This window comes from Callithrix jacchus, chromosome 13 (assembly GCF_049354715.1).
Source record: "Callithrix jacchus isolate 240 chromosome 13, calJac240_pri, whole genome shotgun sequence".
NCBI lineage: Eukaryota > Metazoa > Chordata > Mammalia > Primates > Cebidae > Callithrix > Callithrix jacchus.
In genome coordinates, this window is record NC_133514.1 from 77,889,055 (window position 1) to 77,902,062 (window position 13,008).

The 13,008-nt window shown below is 36.3% G+C and overlaps 1 protein-coding gene across 50 annotated transcripts in view; it reads left to right on the plus strand.

Moving 5' to 3' along the window:
• Nucleotides 1–13,008, plus strand: part of DTNA (dystrobrevin alpha) — a 384,739-nt gene that overhangs the window by 311,151 nt on the left and 60,580 nt on the right. For 43 of the 50 annotated variants that reach the window (XM_035270852.3, XM_078347963.1, XM_078347966.1 and 40 more), the window contains 4 exons: nt 309–414; nt 2,596–2,762; nt 5,211–5,335; nt 11,554–11,637. In XM_035270852.3, coding sequence (XP_035126743.1) covers nt 309–414; nt 2,596–2,762; nt 5,211–5,335; nt 11,554–11,637 — 482 coding nt within the window. Of the gene's footprint in view, nt 1–308; nt 415–2,595; nt 3,079–5,210; nt 5,336–11,553; nt 11,638–13,008 lie in introns of those variants that run through there. The other 7 variants (XM_078347977.1, XM_078347978.1, XM_078347979.1 and 4 more) reach the window with 2 other exon arrangements.

Here is a 13,008-nt window from a genome sequence, read left to right on the forward strand (position 1 = left end):
ATATTTTATACTGTCTTTCATGTATATACGTGATGCTCTCGGAATTTGCTCCTGCTGATACTATTGACTCAGCCTCAGTGGAGAGAATTCAGTCCTATGTATGCTTAGGTATAAAAAGCAAGCAATGTTTTCAGTTCTAAACTAGTTAATAACACATTTGGCAAGTTGTGTCTTCAGATATTAGAGGTTTATTGAGGATTCTTTTGTTTCAGTTTCAAATGATAATTACATGGCAGGTAAATTGAGATGATTCTCTGTCCTAAATTTATGTTTGTTTTGTTTTGTTTTGTTTTTGTTTTTTGGGGCAGAAAAAAGTCACATTAAATGGTTTCTTGGACACGCTGATGTCGGATCCTCCCCCGCAGTGTCTGGTCTGGTTGCCTCTTCTGCATCGACTAGCAAATGTGGAAAATGGTGAGTAGTTACTACTGAGCAAAGGTGATTTTTTTTAATTATTGAAAATAGGCCAATAGGCCTACAGTTAGTAAGCCCAGGTCATTGTTTTAGGGATGCCTATTTAGTGGCTCTTAGTTTTGTTTAGGATAGAACTAACCCATCCCTCTGTTCAGGAAGGCCTCAAAGGACCACTGAAAAAGTAGGACTGTGAGTTCTAAAAACGTATTAAATCTCATGGTGTTCTTCTCAATTACAAGTCATGTGTGGTTAAAAGACTTGTCACAATAGAAGATGAACTTCAACAAGTAGTGTAACATTATTTTGTATTTGTTTTAGATTTGAATTTCTCATATTTGCATACATAGTACTGATTATTTCTTCCCAGGCACTCAGCCAGAAACAGGTAGGAGAAATGAGAAAAAAAAAAAAAAGATGATCGCACCCTGTTCATCTTTACTCATATGTTCCAGATAGTGAGCTTTCAATAGTTGTACTTATGTTAAAGATAAAAGTAAAAAACTTCCATATCATGTCTTTTTTAAAGCAAGTATTTCTGGGATTAAAGGAACTACTGTTGGTATATCCAGATTTAAATATGAAATGCAATTTGGGACAAAATTTAAAGAAATTTAAACATTTTAAAAATTTAAAAATTTAAAATTTAAATAGTTCAATGCCTCCATCTAAGCTTTAGGTGTTCCTACTTATTGTTCAATGTAACTCAGTGAAATGTCTCCAGACTCGACTAGGAGATAATCTAGTCCATATCTCTTACTAGAAATTTAACTTAAGTCTCTATATATTACTCAACTTCTATATATTTCTTTATATACATTGCATCTAAAGTTAGCTTAATTTTAAATTATCATTCAGAATTTTTAGCATCTGCCCTTATTTATCTCAGTTAGTTAAAAGTTATGAATTTATCCTCTTTTGATCATGGAGAAAATTTAAAGAATGAATTTACTTTTTTTCCACAATCACAATCATAGATTTTTTTGTTTCTTTATCCATATGCAGAAGTGAAGAGCAATCAAGGTCCATGTTATTATGCAAGATGAGTTCATGTTACTGTTTACAGTTCTGAAACTAGTCATTTTCCAATCATAAAGCTATAATTTCATTCCTTCTCTCCCAGCATTTCCTGCTGCAGGAGATCAGTTTCTTAGGCACTGTCCCAGAACAGTTGTCCCTAGATTCAAGTCCCACTATACTCTTTCTCAAGAGCCAGAAAGGCAAGTTATTATATTTGTTTAGAACACAATGCATCCAGAGCTAGTTATGTCTTTATTTTTGCACTTTGCTTTTTATCTTTATTTATTCTTATTTGCGTTGTTTTTCCTGGCTGATTAGCCAGAGAACAGCTTTATCAAAGGCAAGAATTGTTATTGTTGTTTTAGTATCTAACTCATAGCATGTAGACAATTGCTTGGATTTGATCACTTAAATCTAATATGTTACTTTGCTTCAAATCTAATATTTTGCTCTCCGCTTTATAATTCAAATTTCCTACCAAAGAAAGTTAACTGTCTCTTGAGCTATCTGAATTATGTAGAACTGATTTCGGATAATTTATACATCTTTTTAGGGTCTTATAACACTTGCCTCAGGAAAGAAAAAAAAATCTGTTTGTCAGATGTAGGCAATGCCACTCATTAAGTAAGCCTATTAGTCACTCCACTTTTAAAAAAGTAACTTAATTCTCTCATCCACATCCAGTTTTTCACTCTCTGCCCACCTTCCTTTCTTTTTTCCTCCTCTCGTTCTCCATGTCTCTGATATTTGCTCTCTTACCCTGGACAATCAGCATTCACCCCTTGTGCTTCTAACTCTTCCAGTGAGCTGTGCTGGTCTCCTGGAGACAGAGAGCAGTTTGGGGTACAGGCAAGCCTGTTTGGGTAATTTAAATTCTTGTAATGTGAGATATGAGAGTAGAAAGAGCAAATGGCATTACAGAGGCTTTGTTGTTAAAAGGACACCTCTTCTCCATCCCGTTTCATTTCTTCCACCCCCACGGGCGTGATTGAAAAGGGTTGTGAGTATCCAGGAGTGAACTAAATGCTTCTCTGAGCCCAGATCAACTATCATCTGAAATTGTGGCACAGAGAAGAAAAGTGCAATCTCTGTAAGGCTGCATTTTTCCTTCTTCTGATTCATGCTTTTGTTTTCTTGTTTTTTCTTCACTTACTTCCCCCTTAGTCTTCCATCCGGTTGAGTGTTCCTACTGCCACAGTGAGAGTATGATGGGATTTCGCTACCGATGCCAACAGTGTCACAATTACCAGCTCTGTCAGGACTGCTTCTGGAGGGGACATGCTGGTGGTTCTCATAGCAACCAGCACCAAATGAAAGAGTACACGTCATGGGTAAGGCGAGGTCCAGGCAATACTTGGAGTTGGATGTGTGAGTGTTGCCCAGAATGAAAGAGAATATCAAGGATAGTGGCAGAGTTGAAAAGCAAACTTACCTCTAACCCAAGTCTAGTATTCAGTCCCCCTTCCTCCCATCCTCCACCCCACTGCATGCTCTTACTTATTCTGTCAGAACTCACTGTAGCTTCCTGAGACTTAAAATATAGGGAGATTCAAAACTATGTTACTTCTTGGAATATAGATAATTCAGTACTGATTTAAATAACAACTGAACAGCAAGGACCTTCTGGAACATAGTCTTACATTCACAGTAAGTTAAAATCTTTTCCAAGTTTTGTTTTGTGGAAATGGCTTAAGAATTATTGTTAGTTTTATTTTTCTTAGATTCTGGAGTTCTTTTTAGTGCATGACTAGAATTAAGAAACAAGTATGAGAGGAGAGTGTGGACTTAATAATACTGTTCCATTTTACTTTTCTGCAGTGGGTAGGGAGGTGAGATTGTGGTGATAGTAGCAAACCATCTTTTCATGAATAGTGTGAGTTACCAACCTGGCAAAGGTGGCATGTGAGTGTCTGGGTGATAGATGTATTCTCAGGAGCATGTGGCACCAGGTCTGTGGGAGGAAATATGACTCCATGTGCTCACTTTTCAAATGGGTTATAATTTACTGACCTTTATCTATCTTAGTTAAACTCAAATATCAGTTCCAGCAATGTCACCCTTGGACATCTCTTCAAGGATTGGTTTTTGTAGGATGTATAGATTGGTGTTTGTGGGATATACCATCAGCCCTGCCAGCACCTCTTGGAATAGTTCTGTCACAAGAAAATGCAACATATTTATGAGTTTTTCTACATTTTAATGTATTTCAATTCAATCTGTAGTCTTTACTTAAAGAAGTCTTCAGAATATACATCTTAGATCAAAATGTTCTTCCTAGGAATTATTCTTAGGAACTAATATTTGGTGTAAATATATGAGAACTTCATCACCAGTCAGATTCTGAATTCAAATAATAGTTTTTCACCAAGTGAGAGTATACTGAGAATTTCTATGCCAACTCCAGTGCAACTCCTCATTGTGGTTTACATCATGCTGAGGATAGACAGATAGATGCATTAACACGGATCATGAACTACAATTTAGCTTAGAAGATAGGAGCTAAAACTTTGTATTTTCTTATTGTTAGCATATTACCATTGTTCAAACTTCTAACCCGTATCCTAGGATATTTGGTGTTTGAAAACGAATCAGATTAAGTTGTTTTATATAAATGCTAAATCCACATAGGGAGCTTCATTCTTAGAGGTTGTGCAGATATTGCAGGGCACTAACTGTACAAAGAAGAATCAGACTCCTTGAGAGGACAGAAGTCCCTGTGGTTTGTGGGGCAAAGAGCTGCTGTTGCTGCTTTCTTAACTGTTCTAAGAATTACATCTAACAGAAGCCAAAGAGGGACTTCTTGAACAATGCTCTTATTCCTTAGCTTTTAAAAAATGAGGACAATAGTCACGTCATTATATTACCAATTGTGGACTCTCGATATCAAAGAAAGTGACAAAATTTGAAATGGCTTCTTATGGAAAGGAAAAATATAGTCAAAGTTTTATTATTATTTAATTATATTATTATTAAATTATTAAATTTGAAAGTAGTGGCAAAAACTGCAATTGCTTTTGCACCAACAAATAATATATGTGGTAGGCTACTTTTATATAATTTTGACTGTATAATATCAAGATAAACATCCCAACAATATAAACAAAATAGAGGCAGCATGATTCTCTGGAAATAACTTAAATTTTAAATTCTGAAGACTCAGATTGAAGTTTCACTTTCACTTCTAACTGGATGAGTTCAGCCACACCTGAAACATCTTTCTTGCACCTGGATTCCTGCAAAATTTTCTACTCATCTTCCTTCCATGCCTATTTCAGCATAAATCATTTTCTATTCTTAAGTGACAGCAGTCCTTCTAGAGTTATGTTTGATGCTGCCATGCCTGTGATTTAAACTCTTCATGACCTCTTCTGTCCTGGGGATAAAGAGACATTTCTTAATGAGCCATATAAAGGCTTTGATCATCTGCCTCCTGCTTTCCTCCCCAGAAGGGCTCCCTTCACTATTGCTGCCTCCTCCATCTCAAATGACTTTCCCAGTCTGCTGAGTTTTTGTTAGGACTCCTGCAGGCCCATTAAGTCCCAACTCAGGTGTCCCGTGCACAATGCCTACTTCCATTTATTGCAGCATTTGCTGACACTGAGCAGCAGGAGGTAGCTTGTTCGGAAACTCTCTTCCAGCATTGAGCAAACTTCTAGACTCAGAGTCAGCACTGAAAAAGGATTTCTCCCTTGAATGAATATCTATTATGAAAAGCAAATCAGTTGACAAAATATTACATAAATGTTAGCTGTTGTCACTTCTACCTCTCTTCTTTCCAGAAATCACCTGCTAAGAAACTGACTAATGCATTAAGCAAGTCCCTGAGCTGTGCTTCCAGCCGTGAACCTTTGCACCCCATGTTCCCAGATCAGCCTGAGAAGCCACTCAACTTGGCTCACATCGTGTGAGTATCTCTGCCCTCACAGTAAAGCGACATTTTTCTTCAAGAGCACATGTCTGGAGCCAAACAAAGGCAATTTCATATCAGTAGTCAACAACGAGGTTTTTTAATTTAATTTTTTTAAAAAAGAGTAATGTCATCATAATTTTTTGTTGTCATGTTGAAGTATACAGTACTTCCACCCGGCTGTACAAGTGAAGTATGTAACACTAACACAATTCACCTGAAGGTAGAAAATATTTCAGAAAGCTTAGTTATAAAAAATGGATGTTAGTGGTGTCTGTCTGCACATTGGAAGTTAACAATCAGTTGGATCACTGTGTGGTAAAAAATGATTTACAGCATGTTATCCCTTAATCTCCTGTGTGCTTTGAGTTCCAAATATAAAAGCTCTTTGTTTTATTTCTCTGCAGACCCAGTTTAAAGATGCCAGAAAACCTAGAAATTACTTTTGGTTTTTATCTCAAGCCGCCTAACTTTAGAAGAATCATAGCCTGTGCAGGGGAAGGTTAAAAAGGGGGAATGGTGGAAAATTTTATCAGAATATTCAATAACTTATTTTCTTCAAAATATGTGAGTTTCGTGGCAGAAGATGTTGGGCCAGCAAATAGTCCTTCCATCCATCCCTGCTGCCTCCCAGAAGTTTCATGCCTTTGAATCTCTCTCAGCCTGGGTGGCCAAGATAACAAGGGGGCTTTGGTAGAAGAAACAGTTTTTTCCTTGGTGTTACCTTGGGCTCAGAAGAAGAAAGAATCTAATTACCTGCTTCTATGCACACTTCGATATCACGTAGTCACAGATGCCTCCTTATGAATCCTGTAGTTTTCCACAGTTCAGTGGGACCTATCACACCATAGGGCCTGTGTTTGCAGGTTGACATCAAGAGGTGTGCTGATGGGACCTACCAGTATAGGAATTCAACAATACAAAGTTCATGCTCCAGGAAGTTCAGCATATGATCTGTAAGGGGCACTGTGGTGGGTAGGAGACCCTCATGGACCTTAGCAAGTACCATCAAACGATTTGTGCTGCAGTCACATCTGTGAGCTTTGTATACGTACTTTGAGGCTTTGTTCTGGTTGTTCCTGGGGGTGCTTTGCGGCGTCTCTGACCTCAGCAGCATACACAGGCTGGAGGCTCCTGTTTCTCAGCTTACAAGCTGGCATGGGCTCAATCTCCAGAAACTAATGTAAACTAATTTTGTAGAATGTGGTTCACTTATTTTTGGAAATTATGCTTCCATAAATAAGCCTTAAAATAAGCCAGGGGTAAATAAATCTGGGGAATGTCCCAAAGGGCCAACCACTTGCAGAAATCTACTGCATAGGAGCTTATTAAGGATCTTATTAAGGTCTAGACTTTCTTTCCCATAGCCAATTAGGCACAATCACTAAGTTGCTAATGAATGACCACAACAAAGTGAGAGCAGCCCGTGCTCCCTGAGCTCTCAGAGTAATTTTCCATCAGCCCTGCTAGTAGTTACACCCCAAGAGAGCAGCCTTCAATGGAGCTGCTGGTTGTCATGAAGATAGGGGGTGTGGGTGTGAATGGCCTGGCTCTAAGAGCTTTGCTGTAGCCCACTCCTCCAAAGAATTAGGAAGTGACGCACTGCAATGTAAAAGTTTGTTTCACAGTGAGTCACACTGGAGTGTTATCTAGCTCAAGGCCTTGTGCCCAGTGGGTGTTAGGAGTGTGTGTGTGTGTGTGTGTGTGTGTGTGAATGAGAGAGAGAGAGAGAGAAAGATTTATTTAATTGGCTGAGTAATAATTTTTAAATTTCGACTTATGGAGCAATATAATCTGTTTTGTTACTTACATATTAACTGAAGGCTATCTCTATACAATACATTCTTAGTTTAGGACGTGGAGAGATTTTTAAATTCCATGCAAAATACGACTTCTTCTGAGAAAGCCTCCATCTGTTTTATCAGATCCTCAAGAGTCCTTGAATCAAAATACTGATCTGTACTCACTGATAACATATTTTCCCAGGGTGAAAGTTTTAATTTTAAAATGCAAATTGTACAAGATATTGAATTGTTGAAATAACATACAAGAAATTCTGGATGTATAATGTTCAGTCTATATTAGACATTGTACATCCAGAATTTCTTGTATGTTATTTTTTATAGCTAAAAATATAATTTTTTTCTATTTTAGCCATAGAATTTTTTTGATATTTCTTTATTAAAATGCTATTGTCATGAGTAGAAATCCATGTCTTTTTTCTGAGACTTCTAATTTTAAAATGTATTGCTCATTTAACTATTCTAAATTATCATAGGCACATCAAGGCTATTTACATGAAAAAATAATAGTATCGAGCCTTAATATTTTAAAAAGAAGAATGCTCTCTTAATCTGCTATAATGAACATGTATCTGGAATTAATGAATATTCACACTTCTTCCAAATGTATGTAAATAAGATTTTGATAAATTAGACAAAAATATATGACACTCCATACCACGTCCTTTTATAATAAGTCATCCCACTATTTTTATACAGTGCTGTACAATGGAAATAAGTGAAATTTAAGAAATAAACCACACCAATACTCCCACCTCCACTCTACCCTTAATTTATTACTCCCAAATGTGACTTAAATTATAAAGGTCTTATGCAGAAGGAATATTATCATAGTGCAGAAATATTTGTAGTAATAAGCTTTATCACTGAGTCTCTAGCAAAAATCATCCTTAAAGTATGTTCCTTAGAACTATATGCAGCATTAAACATATTTTTTTCTAGCTGTAACTCTATCTCAGTCATCCTCATTCCCTCTCTGACCTTTCCCTATGCTTTCGTAAATAATTTATTAAGCAATCTCTAATTGTAGTACAAACCACATCTTTGTCATTCTTTGAATGTAGTGTCACAAAAATATCCCAGTCCATATCAGTTACACATAGGGATAAGCTTACAGACAGAGGTGTAAGAAGAGAGCAATGAGTAGGGTGCAAGCACTGGCAATATTGATGGGCTGCCGACCTAGTGTTCTGGGCATTGGGAATTATAGCACAGACTCAAAACTTTTTTTGCCACTGTGATTTTGTAAATTAATACAAATCCTCCAAAAATATATTCAGAAAAAAATCCATGATGTAAATGTTTAAGAATAACTATATGTCCTTACATAGTCCTGAAATATGTAGAATATTATATAGCCCATGAATATGGAATTTGATGTGGAACATTATACAGTCTTCTTAAATGCACATCTTGCTGTTCAATGATTGTGTTAAAATTGCTACTACATGTCACATGCATACCTATGTAACAAACCTGCACAGTCTGCACATGTATCCCAGAACTTAAAGTAAAATTTAAAAAAAAATTGCTACTAGTCCTCTAATACATATTACATCCAATCTTGAGCAGCAAAAGCATTATAAGATATAAATAAAATTGAGAAAATAATAAGTGGAAAATGCTTTATCAATACCTAATGAATACATTAAAATATATTTTCATTATTCATTTAAAACTCAAGTTCCAACTTTTCCTTCTTTTTTTTTTTTTTTTTTTTTTGGAGAAAGAGGATCTCTCTATATTACCCAGGCTGATCTAGAACTCCTAGGCTGAGATTACAAGTGTGAGCCATCCCACCTGGCCACAGCTTAAATGTGAAAAAAATGGCAAGAATGTGGCACAGTCTATGTAACAAATTAACATTTTACAAGTAGCCTTAGATGCAGTAAAAAAAAAAAAAAAAAAAAAAAAAAAAAAAAAACATAGATTGAATCAATGGGATTTTTAAACAGGTTGTGGTACTAATATCGCTCTCACACACATATACACACATGCATACATTTACATGTGGAAATGAAGCATGTGACACACAGAAAATGCCATTTTTTTTTTAACTATCGCCAAGGGATTTTTGACCAATGTTGTAGAGAGGTACTGCCAGTCATCGATTGGTCCTTAAATAGAAATGAGCAGGTGGTGACATTTTGGTATTTTGGCATTTGTTCTTACCTATTGTATTGCTTGTAAATGTTACCATGATTAACGGTCTCTATTCTGTTCAATTTTTTGCTGCCAAAAGTGATACTTGGTAAGTAGTGCAGTCGTTTCCAGTCCACTTACAAAGGTGTATAATCAAAATCCCAAGTGGTGATGAGACACAAAACAAGTGAGGCTAGTTTAGAACTAAGTATTCTTGTGCTGTACACTCAGTTTACAAAGATGTCACTGACATAAAAATGTCCTCTGAAGATCTTGTCCAGAAGGCCCTTGTGACTTACTCTGTTTTGTGGAGCTGTTTCTTTTTCATAAAAGCAAGTATGTTCAGAATTCCCAGTGTGACCCATTTGTTAGATAAGATACCTTGCCATTTGATTATGGAGGAAATAGGAATTTCAGCCCCCCCTAAAACCCCATCATTTGGTGCCCAGGTTAGCCATTCTTTGTCCCAAGTTCAGTATTTCAATGGTAGGTCTTAAACAAAGCCATTTTCTGAGAAACGTTGATTTCAGCTGTGTAGTGACTAGATTCAATAGAATAAATTTACCAAGCTAGTTAAAAAGCATTGTAAATCCACTTGTTTTCTCATTTTTACATAGAGCAAAATGGAAAAGTTAGAAAAAAAAGGATAAAATCAGAAGTGTGGGGTCAAGTATTTTTTTCAACACTTTGCAATCTGCAATGAAGATGTTATACTCTGTTCACTGTTTTAAAATCTAACAGACCAAACTTTTCATAATTCACATAAGACATTTGTATAAAATTAGCATCTTTCTTATAAAGTGCTAGGGATTAACTCAAGGCTGAAGTAGTTTTAAACTAGCCTTGTGTTGCTTTCTTATATCGAAGATACATTTTAGATAAGTTTCAATGAATTTTTGTTATTTTTTATTTTTTCATTTTTATTTTTCCATAAGTAAGTGGGGTACAGGTGGTATTTGGTTACATGAGTAAGTTCTTCAGTGGTGATTTGTGAGATTTTGGTGTACCCGTCACCCTAACAGTATACACTGCACCATATTTGTAATCTTTTATCCCTTACCCCCAGAGACTATTATTCTAAGTTTCCATAAATTTTCACATGTAGTGCTGACATTTTAAAACCAGCAGAGCTTCATATCCATTTCATTCAATACATTGGGATGTACATGTCTACCTTTTTACCAGAATCTCTTCATTGTAGAATCCAAAGCCAACTCTGGTTCTCTAAGGTAAAAATTAAACCATTTATAAATTTGGCTCTTAATCAAGCCAACACATATTAGTTATTTAGGCTGCTATAATTAATGTCTCATCTTCCAAAAGTTCTATATTGTCAAACTCAAATATAGAATTATAGTGAAACCGAAATTTCCTCTGATTCAGAATAATGCCCCATCTCATTTTCCATCTTTTGAACTCTAAATCACAGCTCATATTACCATTCAGTATTCTACATTGAACCTAAAATAAGACTAAAAATGGCTTGGAGATGAGATAGAGATCTTAGCCCTATCATTTTATCTGAACTAAGGAAAAGAATGACAGAATGAAATGAAAATCAGACCAAGGAAGACAGACTCCATGCAGTTGGTGTTTAGAACCATGAGCAATTCTATAGAAAATGTCATTCTGTTTTCCTTCTCTTAAGAAAACAAGGGAAGCTTATAGGATACCATATACCATATATTCTATCATATGGATCACCCCAACAACAGAAACCAACTTCATAAATCCTTGTGGAGCTTAATTGTATCTTTACTTATACCAAAGGCAAATAAGGTATGATATGATTGTACTGCCTGTGTCCTTTCAGACCAGGCATGTTGGAGAGGGCCATCATCATGGAGAACACCAAAGGAACTTTCCAAAGCCTCAGGAATCCTCCTCTTTCCAAGAGAATGTAGATTAGATGATCCTATCTTTAGGGTGTCTTGAGAAGGCGGTAGAAGTGAAGCCCCTGACTTCTTCAAAATCCCTGCTCCATTGAAGAATATTATACAATAAAACATGAAGGCTCAAAGCTCATGCATCAACATTCCCATGGTGTCTGGAGATCTGCCTCCCAGGGTTTACCTGAGATTGTGTATTCTCAAGGAAATGTAACTATAAAGCTTTTAAGGAATTTAATTGGAAAATGTAAGATTTCTTGTTGATCCTGGGAAAGATAGAACTCAGATCTTCCCATCCCCTTTCCTGGAGGGATGATGGAGAGTTTTTAATTTGTGACTTTTATTTGTTTTAACTTTCCATTCACACTGTCTTTTGTTTTAGGCCTCCCAGACCTGTAACCAGCATGAACGACACCCTGTTTTCCCACTCTGTTCCCTCCTCAGGAAGTCCTTTTATTACCAGGAGGTAAGTTCCAGCCCTATTATAAAATAACTCCTTTCTTTGGTAATGAGCCTTGATTTTGTGGTAAGAAAAATATTCTTATGTAAGCCAAAAGCAGAATAGTGTTACTGGAAACTAGCTTGCAAATATCCACTATAAGTTTTCCATTTCATTCATTTGTATGTATTTAAAGAGGGATAGGGTGGCTTTGGAGATTAATGTCATCTCTGGAAACCTGCATTTATAATTTACCCACAGCAAGAATGTGAAATATGTTTCAGTTTTACTACTGACACACATGCATCCCATTTCATTAAGGAAGTCACTTTCATAATCCTCAGAGTGGTCTGTTGAAGTCAAGGAATCAGAATTTCAAGACGCAGTGGTGTTTCATTATATAAATGGTGAAACATGTTATTATTTAAAGCAAAGATACAAAAGAATCCTTTGTTGGTGAACCCTGAAGTTCCTGAGGCTAGAGACTGAAGACTAAACTTGGAAATGTAGTTTCCGGATAAGTAATTTCATCGATAATAACAAGAACTTTTTTAAAAGGTGGATCTGCGTCTCATTTCTTTGCACAAGATCCATTCCCATGTGAGCAAGAAACAGGAGAAGCAAGTATTTCTCTAAGAGTTAGCATCAGACATATGCAGGGTCAAGAGGTGCTCTGAGTCACTTGATCAAATATTGCGAATCAAGCACCAGATAATTATTTTATAAATACATGGAGAAGGCTCACAGGAAAGCAAAAACAAAGGTAAGGAAAATTGGAGTGAGTAATTGAACATAAGATTTCAAATGCCTTTCAGTGGAAAAAAAGTACAGCCTCATATTTTACAAAATGCACGTAATTCATCTTTTCCCTGAGGAGGTTTATAAGGTGCCAGTTTCACTGTAATATCCTGATGCATTCAACTGAGGATTTGAAGACTGTGGGACTGTAAGAACACAGCTGACTTTTTTTTCCTCTGAGTTCCTGTATGTCCCCATCAGCAGGAACCTGAGATGAAGATGTTCCCCATAACTGTAATTAGCAGAATAAACAGAATGTGGCAGTACATGGTGTTTCTGATATATAAATGAGGTCTGTGACAAGTGGAAACGAGGAGGCAGTTAAGCAGCAGAACATCCACAGTAAAATATGTGGTTTAGGCCCTCAGTACCTTCCTTTCAGCACTCTCTTTTAGAATCACTGGCAAATTCAGCCATTTTTCTTTCTTGAATGAAATCATAAATTATAAAGTCTGTAAACGACACAGGTCTGTACATCTATCTAGGGAAGAACTGACATGATATTTAGAAATATGTGCTTTTAATAGGAAGCTCTGCATTCTGCAAATGTCAAGCAGAGGTAGACCCCATCCTTACTGAAGGTCATTTTATATCATTTCA